The 23,168-nt window shown below is 40.2% G+C and overlaps 1 protein-coding gene across 1 annotated transcript; it reads left to right on the top strand.

Annotated features, from left to right (window-relative positions):
* Positions 1-680: 680 nt before the first annotated feature.
* Positions 681-15,556, top strand: LOC140935449 (uncharacterized). The gene is made up of 5 exons (XM_073384999.1): positions 681-833; positions 982-1,080; positions 2,655-2,828; positions 6,992-7,099; positions 14,845-15,556. Exons 1-5 carry the CDS (start codon positions 681-683, stop codon positions 14,941-14,943), a joined length of 633 nt encoding a protein of 210 aa, XP_073241100.1. The 3' UTR covers positions 14,944-15,556.
* The last annotated feature ends 7,612 nt before the right edge of the window (positions 15,557-23,168 follow it).

Raw genomic sequence — 23,168 nt, 5'->3', positions numbered from 1 at the left:
ACCGAAGCTACTCCAAAAGCAACATCACGCCTTAAAATATCTCAAGGTAAGGAACAGAAAGAACTAAGTCAGTTTAAATTCATCTCGTAAATCAGAATTAGACGTCGAAGGCAGAGAATCGAAGACGTCATTTACCACAAACGCGCAGTTTCCCTCCATTCGTGAGGTAAACAAACATTCAAGCATAACTTAAACTACGATGAGTAACTAAAAAGAGTCAATCGATTACTGTTCATGTCTGTAATGAAAATTTGTATTTAATTGGTAACAATTTATGATGAAATGTCCTAAATGTGAGCGTTTTGCGTTGAGAATGTCCTGTTTGCCGAGCAGTAACGCTGGAGAATGCGATTGGGGTTAACGTATGAAGTGAATGTTAGTTTTCGAGAGTCCTATACAATGACTTCAAAATGCAAAGAAAAACCTAGAAGCAAAAAATCAGGTTGTGCTTCTGAAATCTTGGCAGTGAAATTGAACTAAAGGGCTGAAAAGAAACCAGAAGTTGCATAACAGAGACGCCAACTGGAGCAACAGAGCCAGACTGTGAAACAATACACGAGAACACAGCACAACTGCTTGGCAACAACTTCTCCCTGTAGAAACGCTACTTTAAAAAGCAACCAAAAATTCATGCGAGTCCATGACTTTTAACCACAATCAACTTCCTTTTTTCTTCAGAAATGGAGTTACGAATCCTCCTCTTCGTTTCCATTTGCTTTCTTACACCAATCAAAATATCTGCGACCAGTGTTCCAAAGAATTCCTCATACAGTGCTGCTGAAATCTTGGTCAATCTACTTGTTGCTCCGAGAGTCACAAACGCAACTGAACAGGTCTGTGCTTAGCTTGTTAGCAGAAAAGAAAGTGTCACTCCCTATGTCGAAAAAGACCCAACCTTAGCACTTCTGGGACCATATGAAAATCAAGACAAACACACTTTGAAAGGAAGCGGAATAACCGTTTAAGTTTCTTTTCTTGCAGATGAAGCTCCTTTACCCCTTCATTACTTCATCAGGCTATCTCCGGGAGCCACCCATATCTCTTGGGCTTGATCTTAACCCGGATTGTAGCAACAAAAAGGTAATTACTATACGATTATCTTTTTTCTTATAAAGTGAAAACATCTCATTACTACACAATCTGAGTTTCGTGTCATCACATTATGTACCAATAATTACGGCCTTTTTAAGCAACCCCAAAGCAAGACTATTCAACAGAAAAAGAGAGCTGGGGAATTAAATTATATCTTTTAGATGGAATGGCAGTCCAATGATTTCTTAACCGTTCAAAGCGTAACAACAAACTGAAAAGAGGTAATGCATTTTCTTTTTAGGAAGGAGAAACGAAAAGTTTAACCAAACTAACCGAAAATCCTGGCCAATTACCATGCTATACAGTTTGGTCCTACCAGAAATTCGAAATCTTGATAGGTGAAAAAGGTTACCTGCAAGCTCTTTTTGAAGTTATTTAAATTCATCATATTTTATAACCTACCAGCTGAGAAACTACAGTCACGCCTTTCGATCTTATAAGTGAAAAAAATCTTTGCGCGGTGTTTTTTAATACTTCCTGATGAAACGGATACAATGAAATTGATACTTTTGGAAAGATTAATGCAAAGTTGGTTGAATGCAAAAAACAATTTATCTCGCCAAAAAAAATGAACAATAAAGATGCTTTGAAAAAACAAATTAAGGTGGTAAGGAGGGGGATGAACCGGTAGAAAATCGACAGCCATTTCAATAACATCTTTATTTTTCCGCAGCTTTGTGAGACCAAAATAACACCATCTAGTGGTTCATAGAATAGGAGACCAATCTCGTATCACTCCGTCCAAAGATGGCTTAAAACTAATAGAAGCAAGAAACGTACGTGATATGAGGAGGAGTCTCGATTGTAAATGATGGTGAAGTTATCAGTAAAACTATACACTTGAGAATTACCAAAAAAATGTATGAGAACAATTATTTGCAGCATTAAATGTCATTTTTAAATAAACATGTCTGAATTAGTTATATATAGTGGGTAAAACTTCGAATACAAGAGCTCAATTCCACCCTTTTGATCTAGATCCATATTTCTGACATCAAATGATTCTAAGTTAAGATATCACATGCAGTTGTAGTCATAGCATTTCAAGTAAATTAACAACGAATTTGAAATGTTTGCCAATCCGATGCAAAACACATTAAACACTCAAAGACGATATAATGCGAAGGATTTATGGAATGAACCGCGTTCAAATTACCAACCACAGAGGTATTTTAAATAATTACTCCAACTGAACGTGACTTAATGACTGGTACCATAGAAAAACAATTGATTATGGGCATAAAAGTGGTGAGCATCTCATTCTCAACAGTGAGATGGTCGAGAAACATTATGAACTGATTTCCCAAGGGACTAAACAGTCAGTAAGTGATCTGTTATTTGCGCAACAAAGACATTCTTGGATCCAACATGAAATAAAAGTAGGTGAACATTGCCCTATTACCCTCTGACGTCATAGATTGTAATTTTGCCCGCTCGTAGAATCCTGATGGAAAACAGTTTCTCTGTGAGACGTCATGTGACCTTGAAGCTGCCGTTGTTAGGGGAAATTCTTGCGATTAATAGTAAACAAACTTGAGACATTAAAACTTTGCATTTTGCAGACAGCGAATGAGAAACTGAAGACGCTGTACTCACAGATGGCTGTATTTAAAAAACCAGCTTACTTTGCATTCAGTTTAGAAGATGGCCGCGGAGCCTTGCACAATTCTTTGGCGAACGTACTTGAAATGACAAGCTACTCTGTGAATGACACCGTGTCCTATGTTACACGTCAGGTAAGTTTATTTCTTTAAGTGTACTACTCAACTTATAGGGCATGGGCTCGTTAATTGATGCTGATTAAAAAACTTTCGCTCATTTAAATGAATGTGAATTCGAATGCATAAAAAACTGCTATAATAAACTTCGTTGTTTTTTAAAGATTTTTCTTACATAGACAAGACATTTTTAAAGCATCATTGAGAGTTATACCAGGAGTATTAGAGATTTCCTTGGAACGAACACTGTAGCCAGAACGGTAAAAAAAAAGTAATAATGGACGCCTTTAATTTGGAATGTGAGCCTTTAGAGAGCTACTAAAAAAAGTTAAATGATATATTAGCAAAAAGAAAGTTTGAAGGCTTAAGGTAAATACGTAAGTCACTTGACTTTCCATCTCATTGAGCTCTGAGAGTTGTTAGGCTGTTCATGTCAATCAAGCTTAGTTAACTTTCCTACCGTAGTCCCCCCCCCCCCCCAGAGTCGTGCAATCCACGTGACACCTTCTCTGTCAATGGCATTCAATCTATCTTTGCAATGCCTAATTCTTTAAACAAACGGCTTAATGGCTCTAAAGGTTAAGCATAAACATAAGCAGAAGCTTTTTTTACAAGCAAAATGAAAAAGAAAAGCACTAAATTCAACAATTTTATTTATTCCAATACTCACTTGCAAACAGGCGCATTATAACCTTAAAAATTTGACATCATAAAAAATCCCTCTTCGGAAAAAAACAATCCATCTTTCATGTAGCTTGAACGGTCAAGAATTATACGTGGGACGACTCTCACCAGTTGCATAACGTGGATGCAGAAGCAGAATAAGGGATTTAGGGCAGGAAAGCTCTTGGTGATGGGTGCTTCAGTCAGACTGTTCACTCGTCCATCAAAGAAAGGTCAACACGAGAGGCTGAAGAAACTAAAGAGCATGAATTTGGGGGGTTTGATGTTGTCTCAGCTGCTACGTTTATACCGAATGTCATAATATTTTGCCAAGGACACAGGGGAATTACCAGAAAATTTGTCTTGGGGGGAGGGAATCATTGGCACAACAGCTAAGCAGTTGGTTCAAATATTATTTGCAAATGTTACGACTTGCCCTGGCGGTTGTGTCAACCGCAGTATGTAACTTGTTGTCTTTGAGGTCTCTAGAGATGGTGTGTGGATTTCAGCTTCAACGAAGTTACTACCTCCGAAGATTGGTCCGGCCATGTCCAAATGGTTAGGAGACTTTGGTCATACTTGAAAACTCTAAGGATGGATTAGGTGCAGACCTATAGACTGATACCTGTGGTAGGCAATGAAATCTTTTCTGATATAGGAAGAAAGACCAGAGCACGATCAGATAATCTGACCAAGCTTTGATCTATACATTTTAGGATTAATTTTTTGTGAAAACTTAGGACAGTTAAAATTTTTGTTTTGCTTGGCAAAGGTCCCTGAGCTGCCTAGTACAAGTACATCATGCTTTGCTCACCTAAGAAAGCCAACTCAAAGGCCCAAAAGAAAGCGATTTATAGTGCTCAAGGTTTTTGTAGCGTTCTTGGCTTATGGGGACGGGAGATTGGCCCAACCAATCCCCAACTTGGAGTACCAGGGACTGTTCATCTAAACGTTCAACAATATGACATGGTTTGGTCCAAGGACCGGACTGACAGTCGCCAAAGCCCTTAGACCCTTTGAAAAACGCAAGACTCGGCAAAATGACGAAGTGCAAGCTCAAGGTGAAGAAAGAAAGCAGAAAGGCGACCAAAATTTTTACATCATACTTGCGATGGATGTTGCACTTCGTAGCGGGCCAACTGAGCTAGTTGGCGGCAGAGTGGTGAGGCTGCCATATGGCATTCAATCAGACAAGTGAAGGTGAAAGAGATCTGCTGTCTCTCCCACTGGCAGTCGCCAAAGCCCTCAGACACTTTGAAAAACGCAAGACTCAGCAACATGACGAAGGGCAAGCTCAAGGCGAAGAAAGAGAGCAGTAAGTCAACCAAAACTATTACATCGTACTTGTCATGGTGAGGCTGCCATATGCCATTCAATCAGACAAGTGAAGGTGAAAGAGATCTGTTCTCTTTCCCCCTGGCTGTAATCTTACTACCACTAAACAGTCACAAAATTTATCCGCAACATGGAGAACTCCTCATCACTGATTCTTTTGGCAAGTGTTGTGCCCTGTGTGAGCAAGTCAAAATATCCTTAAAATTCTTCTCAAACATCTAAACTGAAAGGCATGCAGGTTTTTCCGTCGAAACCTCATCATATTTCACTGTTCATATTAACACAGAGGTATTGACCGAACCAGCTACTCAGATTGTTTTTGGTTTCCACTGAAAAATCCCTCATCTTTCCAGACCGTGAACAGGCTTTGAATAGTTCTTCTATCTTTCCTTATATCAAGCTCTTTATGCTTTGTTTATCTACTTTCCTTGCTGCGATCTTGTACCATTTATTTGAAGAGCCAGGGTTTACTCCTCGAGTTTATTGTTGGCAATTTAAATAAAGCTTTATTCCGACTCTTTGTAAAGTCATTTATGCATCCTTTGTTTTGCAAATCTTTGAGCCTGTTTCTAGCCTAAAAAATGTAATGTCTCTGTTTGTCTTTCCATTCCACCCTTTGAATAGATCTAGCTTTAGTTGAACCTTGTTCCAATTCTTTTTGCTCAGAAGTTGCAATTCACGAGTTTGTGGTCACTCGAAAGGTAGATGTTCAATTTGGTTTGGTTCATCCAATTCAGAAATGTATATTATCACATATCTATATATCTAACATAACTGGTTGAACCTCTCTCCACTCCCAATTCCTGTTTTTCCGTTACTTGTTTTGTATTCTGATGTTCACCAGTAATAATTTTAGTAGACTTTTCGCCACGTTCGGTGAAAACATGACAGCTACCTCTCCTTAGTGACGTCCTCCTTTCTTTCATTTAGCTCTGTCTCAACAGTTTTGAGCAAAGCTTTCCTTGTCCCTATCCATGTGCATTAGTTAATCACACCAAGTTTGTCGATTATGTGCTTTCTCATTTCTCTTGTTACTTCTTAGGCTGCGAAAATCGCTTACATTTTCCGTACATGCCAATTACTTACATGGTATAGGGACACTTAATTTCACTGCGCGCTCCCCACAGGCTTTCGCCCTCCTGGTCACAACCATTTCAGTTTCCTGTCTGGCTGTCGTCACATCCGAGCAATTGTTAGTTAGATCGTCAAGTCTATTCTCCATGTCCGTGTCCCTAAGGTTCCGCTTTTCGAAATGTCAATTGATAATTGTCCAATAGCCAAGCCTGAATCTGAAAGATAGGTTGGCTCACTTTTCATGTTTTTTTATCCCGGGAGATGGTTACCTTCCAGGGCTAACGAGTATGTCATCCATTCGGGTTTGCGATCAGAGATTCCCACTCCTTGATAGGCCGCATTTCTGGGCCTGGAGCCCTACCTGACCAAAGCCAGTTGGTTTTTTCCACTCGTCCTTGCAACCCCCAACCCCCCCTCCCCCCCCCCCCCGCCCCCCCCCCCCGCGAAACTGTCATAGCAGCCTCACGACATGGTAAGATCTTAGTTTGGTACTTGAGAGTTGTGAAGTCTGGTCATCGCCATACCCCGCTTCTGGGCCCCAGAAGAGGAGAACAAGAGCTACAAGAAATTTTCCCATACTACACAGATTACAAAAGATGACTCGCGTTTTCTTGCCTATTGTTGAAAACATTACGACAACCTAACGTTTTTTGAACGCTCCAGTTACTGCGGCCGTCGCATCCGCTGCACACCGTCCGATGTTATTAGCCACAAAGCTATCTGCGTCTTTACAGTATTCACAGTCGAATGCGCTTGTGCTTTAATCAAATTCTCCCACACAACCAAACAGTGGCAAGGTCATTGCGTTGACAGCAACAACGGCGGTGAAAACACAAAATAACCACACAATGTTGGTGCAACATTTCTCGGGATTAAACGAAGTGAAATCTTCCCATCATCCTAATAATAATAATTAATAATAATAACTTTATTTATATTATAGCGCTCATATCCTGAGCTCATGGCATAACCTCGTAGCCGAAACGCATGCGTGTTAGAATCTTATAGAAGAGAATATGAAATGACCATTCTGTCGTTTTAATTCAGGAGGTTCAGTTCTGGTAATGTGATCTGTCGGAGGTTAAAATGCTTCATATCTTTACTTGCAGATGGCATTAAAAAGCCTTTCTGTTCCTGCACTTCCCAAAATACCTGAGGCAAAGTTGGATGAAAGGACCCGTCTCTATCTGAGCGCTCTGGTGCAAAGCAATTCTGTGGTAAGTCAATAATACTAGCAGAAATCGTTATCTTCTGATCAGCACTCATCAGCTTTAAGTTCAAGTACATTCGATAAGGAGGTGTTGAAATTAGAGCACTCAGACATGTGTATGTGCGGAAGTGTCGAAATGTATTCATAAAGGACCGGTCATTATTTAGTTGAGGGAGGGGGGGGAGGGTAGAAGGCACAAGTGTAATAACTGGACCCAAGTGTAATAAAGGTCCCATCTGTAACAACATTTGGACCCAAGTGTAATAAAGGTCTCATTTGTTATGACTGAAATAATTTGAAACATCTCCAGAACAGTCTATACATCAGTCATGGTTATCTTAACTTACAAGGCTGACATCAAGGGTCATGTGACCAACGGACCGAGGAAAACATGTACGGGAAAAATAGCACAAAATCTAGCAATGACTCTCGCTTTAAGTTTTGGCAAATTTATAACTGGCTATGAAACGTGCTTTTAAAAAAATTCATCGCTCCAGAACAAATAAATATGTCATTCGCGTTCTTTTATATAAAATGTCAGGCTAAACAGTTTTCAACCCAGTGGAATCTGTTATCATTTTTCCCCTCTGTCTTCTTGTCATTTTCAGTATTTCACTCAGGGCTGAATTTTATTGATAGGATTTCATGACTGTCTGTACTTGTACTGAAAAGGAGTATCTTAAAACTGTTTCGTAGTGAAATCTAATAAAACATACGCCGTTGCTGAATACAAATTATATAGCGTAGGAAAATTGAGGATTTCCTGAAATCGATGATCGAACGAATAAAGATAACATAAGAATTTAACGTTATAACTAGTAACAACCAAAGGTTACGGAGTGCGGGCGACAACGATCGAAGGTCAAAACGCCTTTTCTCTAGCGCTGTGCTTTGCGTACGTTTCACGTGACATATGGTCAAAACACGCGTGATAAGATTACGAGTGATAGAAGGTCCAAACGCACGTGATCAAATTGCGTTCTGTGCATTCTATTCATTCTTACTGGAATTCCAAACGAAAGCTGACTACATACATGAGATACGTGCGTAACAACAACCTGGAGATTAGGATTGCGGGCTCCTCTTGTCGCCCGCAACAGTAAAAAACACTCTCGTAAGAGCGCAGTAAAGCAATACTGAACACAAATTTTCTTTAGTTACTAATTCTAAGTGACAATGGCCTTATTTTTTAATGGCCAGTGCCGTGTAGCTTATAGTGAATACTTTTCTAGCCAAACTGCGTGTAAAGCCAAGATAAAATTAAATGGCAGCGGTTGGTTTCCGCAGGTCACGTGATTTTACACTCTTTACCTCTTATTGGCCATAATTTGTTGTTGGTATATTACCAGTTTGAGTATAAAGGTAACTTTTACAAATACGGCCTTTATTACACTTGGGTCCAAATGTTATTACAGATAGGACCTTTATTACGCTTGGGTTCAAAATGTTATTACGGATGGGACTTTTATTACGCTTGGGTCCAAATGTTATTACAGATGGGACCTTTATTACACTTGGGTCCAATTATTACACTTGTGCCTTCTACACCTGTAAGAGAGCCCCTTTTTGAAAAGTTAAAATTAAGGCAGCTAGTAGTCTTAACAAGCTATTGAGTTCCCTGAGAATGAACAAACAGCAGGTAGACATCTAGGGTGCAAAATAACATGACTTACCAGTTGCATAAACAATTGGACACTTTAATTTATTTTCTTGTGCCTTGAGTTCGTTATAAACAGGAGGTAACCGTTAATTAGATTACTCAAAATTGTATTTTAAGGAGATATTTCGCAATTTGTATAAGCTCGACAGTGGGGGAGGGGGAGCTGGTGGGACTCGACGGATAGCTCCTGTAGTATATGATGAGCCCCCATCTTCATAAGAACTGTTTTGCCCCCCCTCCCTGTATCCCAAATTAACTGAGATACCCCCCCCCCAAAAAAAAGGACAAAGAAAAAATGAAAAATGACTGAGTTTGTTATTTTTTCCTAATGAAACGATCGATTTAGTATGCTTTTATGCTTTCTTGCGTTTTAGAGGGATAGAATTGCCTTATGATGCATAATAAAGTAGGGGGTCCTAGAGTATTTATTTTTTGCCCTCTTCCTCTTTTTTGCATACACATGGAGGAAGCAATTAGGTCGACCACAGCGACGACAGTGATAAGCGCAGAAATGCTGTACCACTACGCACCATCAAACACCTTTAAGATCTGCTAATAAAGTGCGAGAAAACTAAATCGAAAGCACCAACAGTCAATGGTTTGTTGTTTTGTGGCTTGCCCACATGTAATGATCTTCGTTGTGATTGTGGTATTCGTTGGGCATGCGTAGTAGAACACGGGAGGTTGTTCTGTTCTGTTTTGTTTGGTTCGGTGAGCTGTCCCTGTAACACAGTTTCTTGTTAATACAATGTACATGATTGACCAGTAATAACGTTTTGGCGACAAGGATGGGATCCCCACGAATTCGTTGTGATACGTGACCATCGTCATTCTTCACTGTATGACCTTATTCTGTGTTGGCTTCTTCAATGCGATCGGGCACGTGTTTGCTTGCGCATTTGTGGTTTCCATCATGGCTTCACCCACGCTGCCTGGCTCCGTTGGGGAGTTCGATCCGTCTACTGAGACGTTCACCGCTTATTTCGAAAGACTGGAACAATTCTTAGATGGTCGATTGTATTGGCCATTGTCCTGCTGATGCTACCGTGGTTGTTATTCAAACGGCCAACAAGAAAAAAGTCGCTGTAATGATTTCGGTAATCGGTAAAGGGTAAAGAGTCAATGGGAGTTCAACAACAATTTCCTCAGCCTGTGAATTCAGTTACCAAGGATTTTCTTCTTCGCCTTTTTTTTCTCGTGGATATACAGGTTTACAGCTTGATTCACGACAAAGTGCTCGTCAACCTTCGAATTTTTCACAAGCGACTTTTCTTGCTTCTCATGAGGTAGCGCCGATCACGTAAGGCCTAAATGCAAATTTATAAGTGCTGTATGCCGGAAATGTAATGCAAGAGGCCATATTGCTCGAGTTTGCAAAAAGGGTATTAACATCGTGTGTGCTGAAGAAGAGCTTCCACAAGAATCGGTATGTGAGAACGACGAACTTTATGTGGTTTATGACGTTAACACAATGTTTAGATCTGAAATTTCTGTGAAGCTGAAGATTGAAAACACTGATTGTTGTATGCAGTTAGACACTGGTTGTGCTCTGTCTCTTGCCCCAATCAGCTTCATTAAAGAAGTTTGTCCTGATGTCAAAATTGATCCAACAAATGTTATTCTGTCAACCTACACTGGTAAAACTGTGCGTCCTTTAGGAGAGGCCTGTGTGAATGTTGAGTACTCGGGATCACAGTATTCTTTGCCCTTACTTATTGTGAATGAAGGATCCTGTACATTGTTTGGACGGAACTGGCTTGTGCATACCAACTTGGATTGGCAAAACCTGCCAGGTTTGAATCATATTGGAACTTTGCCATCTGATTTTTCTACAATTCAAGCTACCTCTGGAGATCAGGCATTGGATTCTGTCCTTGAGCAGTATAGTGAATTGTTCCAACCTGAACTGGGGTGTTATACTGGTAAGCCTGTTGAGTTAAATGAAATTCAAGGGGCGAAATTTCAGAAAGCAAGACCATTTCCTTATGCTTTGCAATCAAAAGTGGAGAGTACCTGGTTGAAAATGGAAAGAGACCGCCTGATTGAAAGAGTTACTTCTGCCGTTAGTGCTGCCCCCATTGTAGTAGTTGGAAAGAAAGACAGTGATGAAGTACGTGTTCTGTACGCGAAGATTTTAGTGCAACATACAATACACGTGCTAATTTTGAGACCTACCCTATGCCCCAGATTGAGGACATGCATTCAGCCTTGAGGGGATGTACCATGTTTAATGTCCTAGACATTAAGCAAGCCTATCATCAAATACCAATTGTAGAAGAATCACAGCCCTATCTGATAATTAATACTTACATTGGTTTGTTTGCTATTAAAAGGCTACCAAATGTAATTCATTCTGGTCGAGCTATTTTTCACAGAATCATGGCCTGTTTGCTTTCTGACATTCCAAAAGCTGTAAGTCGTTTGGATGACATCCTTGTGGCTTAAACTGACCCAGAGGATCACCTTTGCACCCTCTCTCTTGTACTGGAACGTCTTCGTTCTGCAGGTTTCAAACTGAACAAGACAAAATGCAAATTCCTTCAGCAATCGGTAGTTTACCTAGGTCAGAAGGTCAATGGAGAGGGCTTACAGCCTACCGACGATAAACTTGCAGCCATCCGTGATGCTCCAAGGCCTAAGATACCACATTAAAGTCTTTTCTGGGACTTATAATGTTCTATTCACGGTTCATGCCACATCATTCTACTGTACTGGTACCTCTTCACAGTCTGCTCAAGAAAGATAACCCCTGGAGGTGGTCCAAAATTGAAGAAGATGCATTTAATTCAGCAAAAAAACTTGTTACTAGATTCTCAGGCGTTAGTACACTATGATCACACTCTGCCCCCGTTCCTTTCACGTGATGCTTCATCTTACTGTGCAGGAGCTGTTCTATCTCACAAGATTAGTGGGCAATTTGGACCCGTCGCCTTTGCTTCTTATACTTTGACAAGTGCCCGACATAATTACTCACAGTCAGAACAGGAGGCTCTGAGTATCATTTTTGGATTAAAACGATTCTGCCAGTATTTGCCTGACAATCTTAACAGATCATGGAACACTGCTGACTCTTTTTCGACCACATCGGCTTGTTCCTGCTCATGCTGCAGCTCGACGTCAAAGGTGGGCACTTATCCTGGCTTCGTACAGCTACAACATTGAGTACCGGAGCACTGCTGCACATGCTGATGCAGACAGCATGTCCCGTCTTCCTTTACCTCAGACATAGTCACCTAAGTGTGAGAATGGTGAATGCTACTTCTTAGATTCCGAGGTTGTAACCAATGTGACCAGTCATATGATCAAGAAAGAGACCAAAGTCGATCCAGTGCTGTCCAAAGTGTACACTTACGTTATTAGTGGCTGGCCTGGTGTTGTGGATCCTACACTTGTACTCTATAAGAGCAAACGAAATGAGTTGAGAACCCAACAGGGCTGTCTACTGGGAGACACGCCTGTTATCGTAGCCCCTTCGCTTCAGGAGATAGCGTTGGAAGAGTAACATGAAACTCATCCTGGTATTTCCAAATGAAAGCAATGGCCAGTTCTTATGTTTGGTGGCCCAGCATCGATTCACATATTGAAAGAACTGTTTCTGTACCTGAACCAGTCTCTGAGATCAGCACACCCTACTGCTCAAATTCATCCCTAGATTTTCCCAGCACGGCTGTGGTCTCGTATTCATGTAGATTATGCTGGACCAATAGGTGGATGTACTTACCTTTTTGCTGTGGATGCATAAAGCAAATACCCGGAGGTGGTGAAAATGGCGTGTACTACATCCCAAGCCACCATCACTTCATTACGTGACATTTCCAGTGGGCATGGTCTTTCAGAAATTTTTGTTTCTGACAATGGGCTACAGTTCAGTTCACACAATTTGAAAGGTTTTGTTCTAACAATAGGATTATGCATCGTACATTCTGCACCTTACAAACCTTCCACCAACCGTCAGGCTGAACGAGTTGTGCAGATTTTGAAGACTGCAATAAAACAAGCCCAAGCTACTCAAATTGGTGTGTCTGTGTAATCGCCAAATACTTGTTTGTTTATCGAAACACTCCATATTCTACTACAGGTGAACTTCCCTCACTGCTTCTGATGGGTAGGAGACTGCGTACGCGTCTGGATTTACTGACTCCTTCTGTTGAAAAACATGTTGAAGCTCGTACAATACCATGACAGAGCGATTTTCGTATTACCTTGAAATGAAAACGCACGAACAAAACAGAAACAACAAACGAACGGAAATAGAGCGATTTTTATCGAACGGATACAAACGCGCGTGGCTTTTGGTTGGTGAAGCGGAACTTTCTAGAAATCAATCGATACTTCGCTTTGACGTCATACTGCAACACGATTGGCCAATCGAAAGATGCCCTCTCCATTTGGCGGGAAAACGAACAGTCCATGTTTTGATCTTTTCATCCATTGGTGATAAAACAAATAACGAACACTTACCGAGATCATTTTTCTAGGTCATACGAAAATCGCTCTAAGTCGCACTGCAAAGGGAGGCCTGCGCCAGTTGAATGCCGGTGATTCTAATTGTGGAAGGGGAGAGAAATGGATTCAAGGTGTTATTACTGAGGTTCTTTGTTCAAGATATTACGTATTTAATGTGTCTGGATCTTTGTGGTAACGGCATATTCATCAACTGTTTAGCCGACCTGTAGGTGTACTTCCATCGACCAGTGACTCAGTGATTGATCAGCTGCCTGAGATGCCTTCTCATATGGATACCCCAGGGTTGGAAGACCTTCATTCGATGTCAGATGAACTTCCTTTGGCTGGTTGTTGTCAACCCTCTCCTGTGGAAAGCCAAACAAAGGGAGCTTCCAAGCCTCATTCAGACCTTGACATAGCCATGACAACTCTGTCTAGCTCCAGTCGAATATTCCAGAAACTGTCACTGGTGATGATACTTTCAGAGCCCATCCAAGTTCTTCATGTGAGATTTCCATACCTACTAATACGGAAAAAAAGCTTTCCTACAAGGACCAATTGGGGTCCGCTTATCTATTTGCGAGACTGTGAGCTTAAGAGAGAACACTAGTTGACGGTTAATGTTGTTTGAAAAGAACAGTTGTTGAGTTGAGATTAAGTGACTGCTTCCCTTTGAAGGGGGGAGATGTTATATCGGGGATCTTAGGTTCGTTGCGCATGCGTGGTAAAACCCAGGAGGTTTTTCTGTTCTGTTTTGTTCAGTTCTGCGAGCTGTCTCTGTAACACAGCCCTCTCGATGATACAATGTGTATGATTGACCAGTTATAACAGATTGATCATTACACAATACACATTCCTAGAATTTTTCAACGCGGTTGACAGTAAAATAAGTCTTAAGTAGCCTAGTGCGTTCCATGTTCGTTCGGGAGTTTGGGAACACTTCACTTTTGACAGAATAGGACCACAGCTTTTCAGCCAAACGCCAAACGCGCGTATTTCATCTCTCACTAGTGATCGTTCTCTAAGTAATAAACCATTAAAACGCGACCGTTAACTTTCCGGCAATAATGTTGCTAATGCTACTGAAGAAATCCTTCCTTAATGCCTGGTCTTCATCAGTTGGAAAAATCCCAGACAACTTTGAGTTTTGGTAAGTCGGGAATAATCAGACGCTGATTCTGAGGAAAGTAACATTATTTTCTTGTAACATGGACGGCGAAACAATTTTTTTCAGTGTGGTGTGGAGGGGGACTGACTAGTTACTTAGAGTTGGTTCAGGCTGAGGAGACCCCCCTTCAAGTACGCCTTTATTTTGGAGGGTTGAGAGTGAGGGGGCAGCCCCCCCGACTCCGCTGTCCCTGTTTAGTATAATAGTGTATAGTGAAGTTTCTCTTAAGCTCCATTCACCAGCATTTCACTTCCAATGTGTAGCACATCTGTAATTTTTTAAAGAAAACTTACAATTTGAGCATTGCAATATCCAAATTGACTTTCCGTTCTAGTTCTCTGAGCATGCCTCTGAAGGTGTGTAACGGTTATTATCCATTTCTTCATCCCTTTGAGGTCCTTCATATGTATGAGGAATGACCTAAGTAACTATTTTACCAATACCAAGAGCTTTTAAGAATTGTGCTCTTCTATTTCAGACGCTGACAATTACAGATGACATCGTGAAAACGTACCGGAACTACGTCATTATGTACGTGCTTTATGACGTCATTAAAGATCTTGGGCCATGCATGTAGCCCATTTACATTGATTGAAGCACCAGATAGAGGCAAACGCTGTTCGATCCTGGCAATTCTTTTAGACCCACTTCAAGAAGGTTGATCTTTTTTTGCGAGGGAATGGTATTCAGGATAACAACGCGATAAATTAGTGTCGATCAGTTTAGGGATAAGGAACAGGGATCAAGGAATATGAATGTTTGTAATAGGTCACAGATGTAAATTAAAGTTATTCAAGATAAATAATTAACATTTTATGCACTTTGTGGAGTGGATTCCATAGAAAATTCACTTTGGAGCAGACTTGACCGGCTGAAACTTCGCCTACTGCATTTTTCATTACGACAGCTTCAGCTTTTTATGTTCGAAATTGTCAGCCATCTTCAGTTGGGGTTTTAAAAGAGTTGCGCCGGATCTTGACCACCTAGTACAGGCTAATGTAGCTATAAATGAAATCCAACCGTACGCATTGTCAGTAAATCATAAGGTGAATTTTCTATACTTGACAAGTGCTAGTATAGACCATTAGATTCGAGGACGAGAACGACTACGTCTTCTAAAAATATAGGCATCACTGTACTGCATTACACTTTTTTTCACTAGAAAGGTTGGTACAGTTAAAACTGTCGAAGGAGATTAAGAGGTCTCCTGATCACAAAATGGTAAAACTTCTAACTTTTGCTAACTTGATTCCGGCAAAAAAAACAGATTGCTAACACCCGTAGTAGAATGATAACGGCTATCGCGTTTTCCCTCCAAAATGACGCTGGTTCACTTGCGCACGCTAACTAGTATTTAGAAACTCTCCTCCTCATGGTCGTCCTCTAAAGTATGAGAAAAAATGGTATTTTATCCAATCCTCAAACCGAACAGGATGAAATCTTTCAATGACCAGCGTAAATCTACGCAGAGCCATGTGTGGGTCTGACATGGTTCTTAAGATCCTACTGAAGCGGAATCCAAACTATATAATTGCTTTAAAACTCATTCAAAACAATTCTTACCTTACTAAAGTCCCCGTCTTAATTCATTCGCTAGTTCCTCGTCAAATTTACGATCTAAATCAGGGCCCACGCAGGGGGAGGGGCTGGGAGGCCAGTGCCCCCCACCTTTTGAAAAACAATGAAAATAGAATTAAGTAGAAGACTTTTCGTATAAAAAAAACATCTTTGCTGGAATAAGAATATTGGGCTGGCAGACCTGGCAAAGCACCTAAATTTACTATTGGTCCGTTTTGATCCTATATCTGAGGCGTAGTAAGCCTTAAAACGCCTATCTTACAAAGATGCACTCAGTCGTAGACTTCCGCGTTTTCAAACCAGCCAACAAGCTAAGTAGGATATCCAACAATTCCGAATGGAATTTTTTTTATGAAGGTTCTCTGTTAAATCTGAAGACTACTCCGCCCAACTAAGGTTTCTTTAAACGAACGATATTGGCTGATGATAGTCTCTGATGCATTAAAAGCCCAAGTGGAAATTTTAAGTTGTGATATTACATGTTTCGATGACATTCTAAACCAAATAAAGGAGTTACAGGAACCTCGAAAACGAAATTTCGGTAAATTTAGAATCCAGCCCAAACTCCCTCCCCCCCCCCCCCCCCCCCACCTCCCCCTTCAAAAGAGGTAGTCATCGGTCCCCGTACTTAAAACTGCTCCGCAGCACTGTAAATAGATGTTTAGTCGCGCAGATATTCTTCAAGTAGCAGTTGTCATCCGTTAAGTTGTAATTCTGTTATCCTTGCTATGTTTTAGGCAGTAGTTCGGCCATTTCTTCTTTCGAAAACGTGTTAAATTTTCCGCCTTATTCTGCAGCTCTACCAAAACAGCTGAGCTGACACAACCTCGTCCCCAAGGTTTCTCGGTTGCAGAGCCTTTTTCTGGCGATAGCCTGCACTATTGACGCCATTTTAACGGATATCGCAAACGTCTTCCATATCTGGGCATCGCTAGCTGGAGAATCTGCCAGGGATTTGAGCCAATCAGAAACGGAAAAATACTTTAAATGGATTTCAATGTGTCTTTATGTTCAGATTGACTGTAGCGCAAAATATCTGCTCGGACGGACTGAGCGAACATACATGTTAAAAGGTAATACGCTCGTTTTCCGTTACATCAAGAGACATGGTGTGGGGACCGAAAACTGTGCTTGTAAGTCCGTAATAGATAGAGTCCTTAATAACGGGATCACATTTCTTCATATATGAATGTATGTTCACACAGTTATGGAAATATGCTTACCAGAAGTTCGCGTGGGATGCCAAAGGAGGGAATATCCAAAAAACTCGTGACCGGCTACACTGCTGTGTTATTTCTCAGCAGCCTGACAAGTCATTGCAAGGTATATAGTATTCTGTTTTAAGGCAATTTCAGGTGCTGGAAATCATTTTAACAATTTTTAGGTATATTGGTATCTTCAGGAGCCGATTACTAGTATCTTACGAAAAAAAAAATATTGCGTATATTGATATCCCACTGCCCTCCTTGGCAAGGCCTGAGAGATCCCTAGGGCGCCAGGAATCTACTTTTTGTTGCTACTACTAGGATGTTTACTAGTTTAATTGTCATGGTGCTTTTTTATACAGTCTTAGTACATCGTTTTCTTGGATTATTAGCAACCATTTCTTCAGTTCATACATGTACAATTATTTCTGATTTTTTCATTTTTTATTTCAACTCTATGATTTTTCATTTTGTAACGAAAACCCTTGCTACAACATTACTTTCGCAAAATTAATGACATATGTGGTCTTATAGCTTTGTGAGAAAAGAAGCCATGTTTGCTGGCACCAAGGAGGTTTGCCCTATTAAATACCATAAAAAAAATACTCTGATCTCGATAAATCCCTTGTCATGATCGAATGAGAATAACCACGATTTTCCTCTTTTTTTATCTAACCTTCCTCTACGCCTGACTCCATTAGCAGTGAATTTTAGTCCTTTACATTTATTCGATTAAGCAACCTGCGCCATAATTGAATTTGTGGACCTCGACAGTGGCTACTTATTCAAGGCGGTGGGAGCTTATTCGAGGCTGGGCGCCTATTAAATTGTCTAGATTTTCAGCACTGGTTATTTTGCAACAAGACATGACGATGTTCCAAAGCAGATTTAGCCTGCGTAGCAAGCGTTTCCTCGTGAGGTTCGTCTAGAAAGCTGGGAGAAGAGCAAAAAAAAAATTAATGACGGGGGAGGAGGAGGGGAAAGAAGGAACCGCTTACCCGCAAACCCCACGATTTTGAAAAACTGCGTTCGCCCACGAACGCAGCTTCTGATTGGCGCGGTGCGTGTAGTGTTGATTACTTAGCATTCGAAACATCAATCAAACCAGGTATGCTTTGTTTTTGTGCGTCACAGATCTGGTCTCATCTGATTTGTGGTCGCAGATTACAAATGCTTTGGACTGATATTTATTTGAATCGTGTTTGTCCGAAGGTTTATGAGATCGGAGTCTTCAAAGTATAATTGGAGATCGAGCAGTGGAGACTAGGGAAGACCAATTTATTGAGAATGACGGCGTGCGGATCTGACTGGAAAAAATGGACTGTTTGTTGGAGGTAACATCAACATAAATCAGAACATCGGTACTCGACACTAGCTAAAGCGGCCGCCATTGACAAGCGATTTGTCAGATTTTGAAGTGAAAAGATTCTTTTTGTTTATTGGAAATTTAGCGGCATCTATTGTAGAGAACGTTTCGACACAGGCTGAAGAGCAGCCGCTCTGCAAAACTTATACCCGGCGGAGTGAATTGTTCCGGACAAATAATTTTTGACATGTCGACAAGGTTTCAGACGAGATAAAGCCACACAATAAAAAACAAGAAATTCTGCAGCAATCACTCATAGTTTTAACTTTCTTTTATTGTAAATATTTTTTATTACAGTTCTTGCAATGTGCAATGTGCCTGCAACGTGTTCTATTAGAGAACAAAGTAATTTTACAAATCTGTTCGTTATGTTTCTATTTTGACGAGCTGTCAATTTACAAATGAACCGAACCGTGAAATATCAAGGGTCGTTTTCCAGAATCGTGGGGTTTGCGGGCAAGCGTTTCTTCTTCTCCCCTCCCGCTCCCCCTTCAACCTTTTTTTTGCTTCCGCTCTAACTTTCGCGCAATAACTCGATTGGAAACGCTTGCTACGCAGGCTAAAGCAGATTTTTAACCGTTCATTTTCCTCTCACGATCTTCAGGAGAGTCTCGTAGTAAAACTTAGTCTTCTTCAATTGTTAGTAAGGTCAATTTTTTGTCGGAGTGGTTAGGGGATTTGGCGCTTATTAACTTTTCCAGCCTATAGGGTGGGCGGTTATTCCGGAGGTGGGTGCTTGTCAGAGGTTGAGCGCTTAAACAAATAAATACGTCTACAGGATTTAACATCCTTGTCCGTGTTGTCCTGTTTACGCGGAATCTCAGTATGCTCAGTAGTAGTGATCTGAAAACCTTTCGATTTCCGTTTTTAAACCATAAGCTTCATTGTATTTAAAAACTACTTTTTTTCTTCCATCGACTTCTCTTTTGACAAGACCAACGATAATCTCAGTGCGATACTGATCTAGCCCCATGAGGACACATAGATTATGCTAACCGTTTAATGCGGGCAGGCTTTTATCGTCCGAGAGTTACTGGGTAGCCACGTGACACCCAGGCGAGCAAAGGTAAAAAGCGACGACCAGCAAGCCGCGAGCCGCGATTGAGTTCGCCTCAGTTGTAAATTTCAAACAGCACTTTCTGCTGAAACTCAAATTGACAACATACTTTTAAAATGTTTTGGGTTAAAGGTGTCACGTAATTCAGACAATGGGAACTGACCACCGAATTCAGCGAAATGGAAAGATTACCGCTTAAAAAGTCGAAGGAAGATATCAATAACACAGAAAACACAAAATTACAGAATATCAAAAGTTAAGGAAATTAGAGTCTTTGAAAACTTTTTAACCTAAAGGCTTTCATTCAAAGTTCATCCCAGTCTGTAATGATGTAACTTTAAATATACAGCTGTTGAGGCACACACATTCACCACGAAGATGTAAATTTCGCAATAAAACGGTAATAAGGTTTATAGACTGCCGTGACTTCCCGGGAAGCATGGTTTCCCTCAGAATCTATCTACTTACGCAAAATTCTAGCAAGATTTGTCCGCATTTCAAGCCCCGGGGGAGTACTTCTGGGAATTCTTGATGGGGGTGTGCCGCCTGGCTCTCCAAATCCTGACCCTATTTCAGACCAAAAAATGTCATTTTCCACACCCGTTCTCAAACCTGACCTCTAAAATCCATACCATTCCCGATTTCAGATCAAAATGGGCAAAGTGTATACCCGTCTTCAGACCAAAAAGGCCCAAAAACCATACCCTTTGGGGCGGCGCATACCTATATGGCTTATATAAGGGAGTATCCCCCCCCCCCGCCCCACGGGATTTCAAGTACTCTTAAAGGGTCTATGTCACGAGGATATTGCTGCTTTAGGTCAATTCTGTGCTGAAGTAATAAGTTTTTGCGTTTTGCCCTTACACAAAATTCTACTGTAGAGTTATGAAAAAGAGATCAAACATATTTCATCAGGAACCTCCTAATTTTATGGCGATCTTTGTAGGCATAGCTTCAAAACTTGAAAAGCTGGTCCAATATAATTTTGTAGCTTCAACCCGTGTCCAACATTGAAATCTGTAGCAAAAGACGACTGGAAACAGTGTCAATACCTAAATATAGTCTAATTAGCAAAACAGGACCATTATTTTTAGAATTCAATCAATGAAAAGACACGTTTTAGCATTTTTTTAAAGACACATGTAGTAAATAGGGCGAAATAGTTCCTTTAATCGGGTAGACTGGCAGAGTTAAATGTTCCTCTCCTCGAGTGTGTTACCCGTCACTGTAAGGCGTGATATCGTGTGACGTCATTCCACTAATTTAAATAGAAAATGATCGGATTAGCTACGTAATAAAGCCATGAGTAAACATGTAACGTCAAATACTACGGGGAAGTAATGTGTTTATAGGAGGTAACTTCCCATTAATTGAGGAACAATGTTTAATTATTTCATGAAAAGGAAGAAACAAGAGCCGATCGATTAGTAAACGCAGAGCTCAAACAAGCTTTTACGACGAACAATGAAGTTATCTTTAAAGTTTTGACCTTGTTTAACCTCTGGCTGTCTTCTACGATTACAAAGTAACTAAAGCGATATGAAGCTCTCTTGTCTACTTAGAATGAAGTATCCAGTTAAACAACTTAAACAGATAGTTTGTGAAGTTTGTGGACGACGTGTTTATACCAAAAAATAAACTAACACGTTCCCTTTATAATAGAATGTAGTTCATAGTTTTTGGTTTATTAATCAATCACTCGAGTATCGAAGGTCAAGTTTACGCGGACTATCAACAGACGTAAAGTAGTCGAATTGGTGCTTTTCCTGATCATTATCAATTTCAACGTGTGTTTAAAAACACAAAATCAAAGCTGTATATTGCGCCAGAGGCTATAAGGAGACCCGTGATTCGAAAATGGTATTGGGTACATTGCAACACAAAGCACGTTAAAAGATGGGCATTACCATTTTAGTGTACCTTCCCTAACAAAAGTGCATGGTGTTAATATGAGAACAAAAATGGGACAGAAAAACTGTAGCTGAAAATCAGACAATCGAGTGAGCCTGATAGAGATGCTCTATTCCTGCTTACTTCAAATTACAAAGAGGAATATTGTTGATATTGTTGGTACATTGTTTTAGCATCCATTTGTACTAAGTCGCTTAATTGAGTTTGGAAATACCGAATACTAAAACTTCTTGTTTGACTGGAAAGAGGCAACCTTTTTAAACAAAGCAAAGTACAGGGCACTTATAAATGGTCATTTTAAACCCTTTCGTCTTTGCATGACTTTATTTTAGCAATTCGGCGATACAGATTTTCTCTAGTTAGTGTATACCATGGTTTAGTTCATTTTAGGATTTTTTCGTTTCTCCGAGATATTAGCCTATTTTTGGCTACTCTGAAATTCGAGATGAAATAAAGTTTTATGTATGTTTGAATGTAAGGAAGTCTAATGGCCACAATAATAGGGTTATAGGTGTAAATATTTGTTATATCATTTTCGGCAACAAGCACTGGAGAGATGATTTGAGCATCACATCAAGTCACTGCAAAATAGCCCAATATTCTAAAACATACTAAGTGATCATAGGCTACGCAATCATCAGCTAATAATAATAATAATATCACCACAAATTTCGCAATAAGGGAAGTTATCGCATATCAGAAGATGTGCGACGGTTATTGCCTCAGACACTTCCAGTTGAATGTTCCGGGTATGCAATACCGTTGCCCTCATTGTTTTAAAAAATTTCCCTTTTATGCCAGCTGAAACCCGAGCTGGCTTATGAAATTTATAGAAAATTGCAATAAGCAGCTATATTACCTAAGACAACAATAAACTTGAAAAGAGATTTTAAAAGATGGTTTCATTATTATTTTCCGCATCCTAACATTGTCAGTTAATGTACGTTTTTTCTTCTAGTGGGAGATGCGGATCACATTAATGCTTCAGCAAGATAAAAACAGTAAAAGAAAAATTGATGCTAATTCAATTGCTTCCCGTGATTTCTCTCGCTGAAGCAGAATGTGACGGAACTTCCAATAATATAACATGATTTGACTTACAAACCCTCGGCACTGAGGGACAAAGAGTAACGAGAATAAACCTGACGGGTAACTTTCCGAAAAAACAGTGATGGGAAATAAGGACATATCTTCCTCATGAGACGCTATATAAATGAAACTCTCAGCATGGATTCAGCAATTATTCAGAGCAATTGGAAAGAAGTTCAGGCACATACAACAACTGACAAGACTACAGGTAAGTACAAGTTTAACCCTTTCATTGCCATAGGTGGCGAAAGTCAAGATTCAACAAATGTATCCGAAATTCCATTTAGTAAAATGCCCAAAAACAAATGATATCAAATGAACGAAGTGCTGAAGAGGTTTCATTTGAGTGGTAACACCATGGATTTTGTCCAAAGACTCAAAAGTTAGAACTAAAGTTACTAAATTAATAGTACCATGTGAGTACTGCTAGAGAGGTTTTATTTGAATGCTCAGAGCATAGGACTTTGTCCACAGACTTAAAAGTGGGAACTACATACTTATATTAAATAGCACCATGTGAAAGTACTACTGAAGAGGTTTGATTTGAATGCTCACACCATAGGATCAGTGCTGTTGAATGACTCTTGACTTGGAAC

Source organism: Porites lutea, chromosome 4 (genome assembly GCF_958299795.1).
Source record: "Porites lutea chromosome 4, jaPorLute2.1, whole genome shotgun sequence".
Classification (NCBI taxonomy): Eukaryota; Metazoa; Cnidaria; class Anthozoa; order Scleractinia; family Poritidae; genus Porites; species Porites lutea.
Note: the sequence above shows the minus strand (reverse complement) of the source record. Positions and strands in the feature narration are given on the sequence as shown.

Bases quoted from the DNA above. Each gene is read 5' to 3' on its own strand.
- LOC140935449 (XM_073384999.1), top strand. From the start codon at position 681: ATGGAGTTACGAATCCTCCTCTTCGTTTCCATTTGCTTTCTTACACCA. The intron at 1,081-2,654 runs GTAATTACTATA...TGCATTTTGCAG, and splicing joins CGGATTGTAGCAACAAAAAG to ACAGCGAATGAGAAACTGAA. The intron at 7,100-14,844 runs GTAAGTCAATAA...CTTCTATTTCAG, and splicing joins TGGTGCAAAGCAATTCTGTG to ACGCTGACAATTACAGATGA.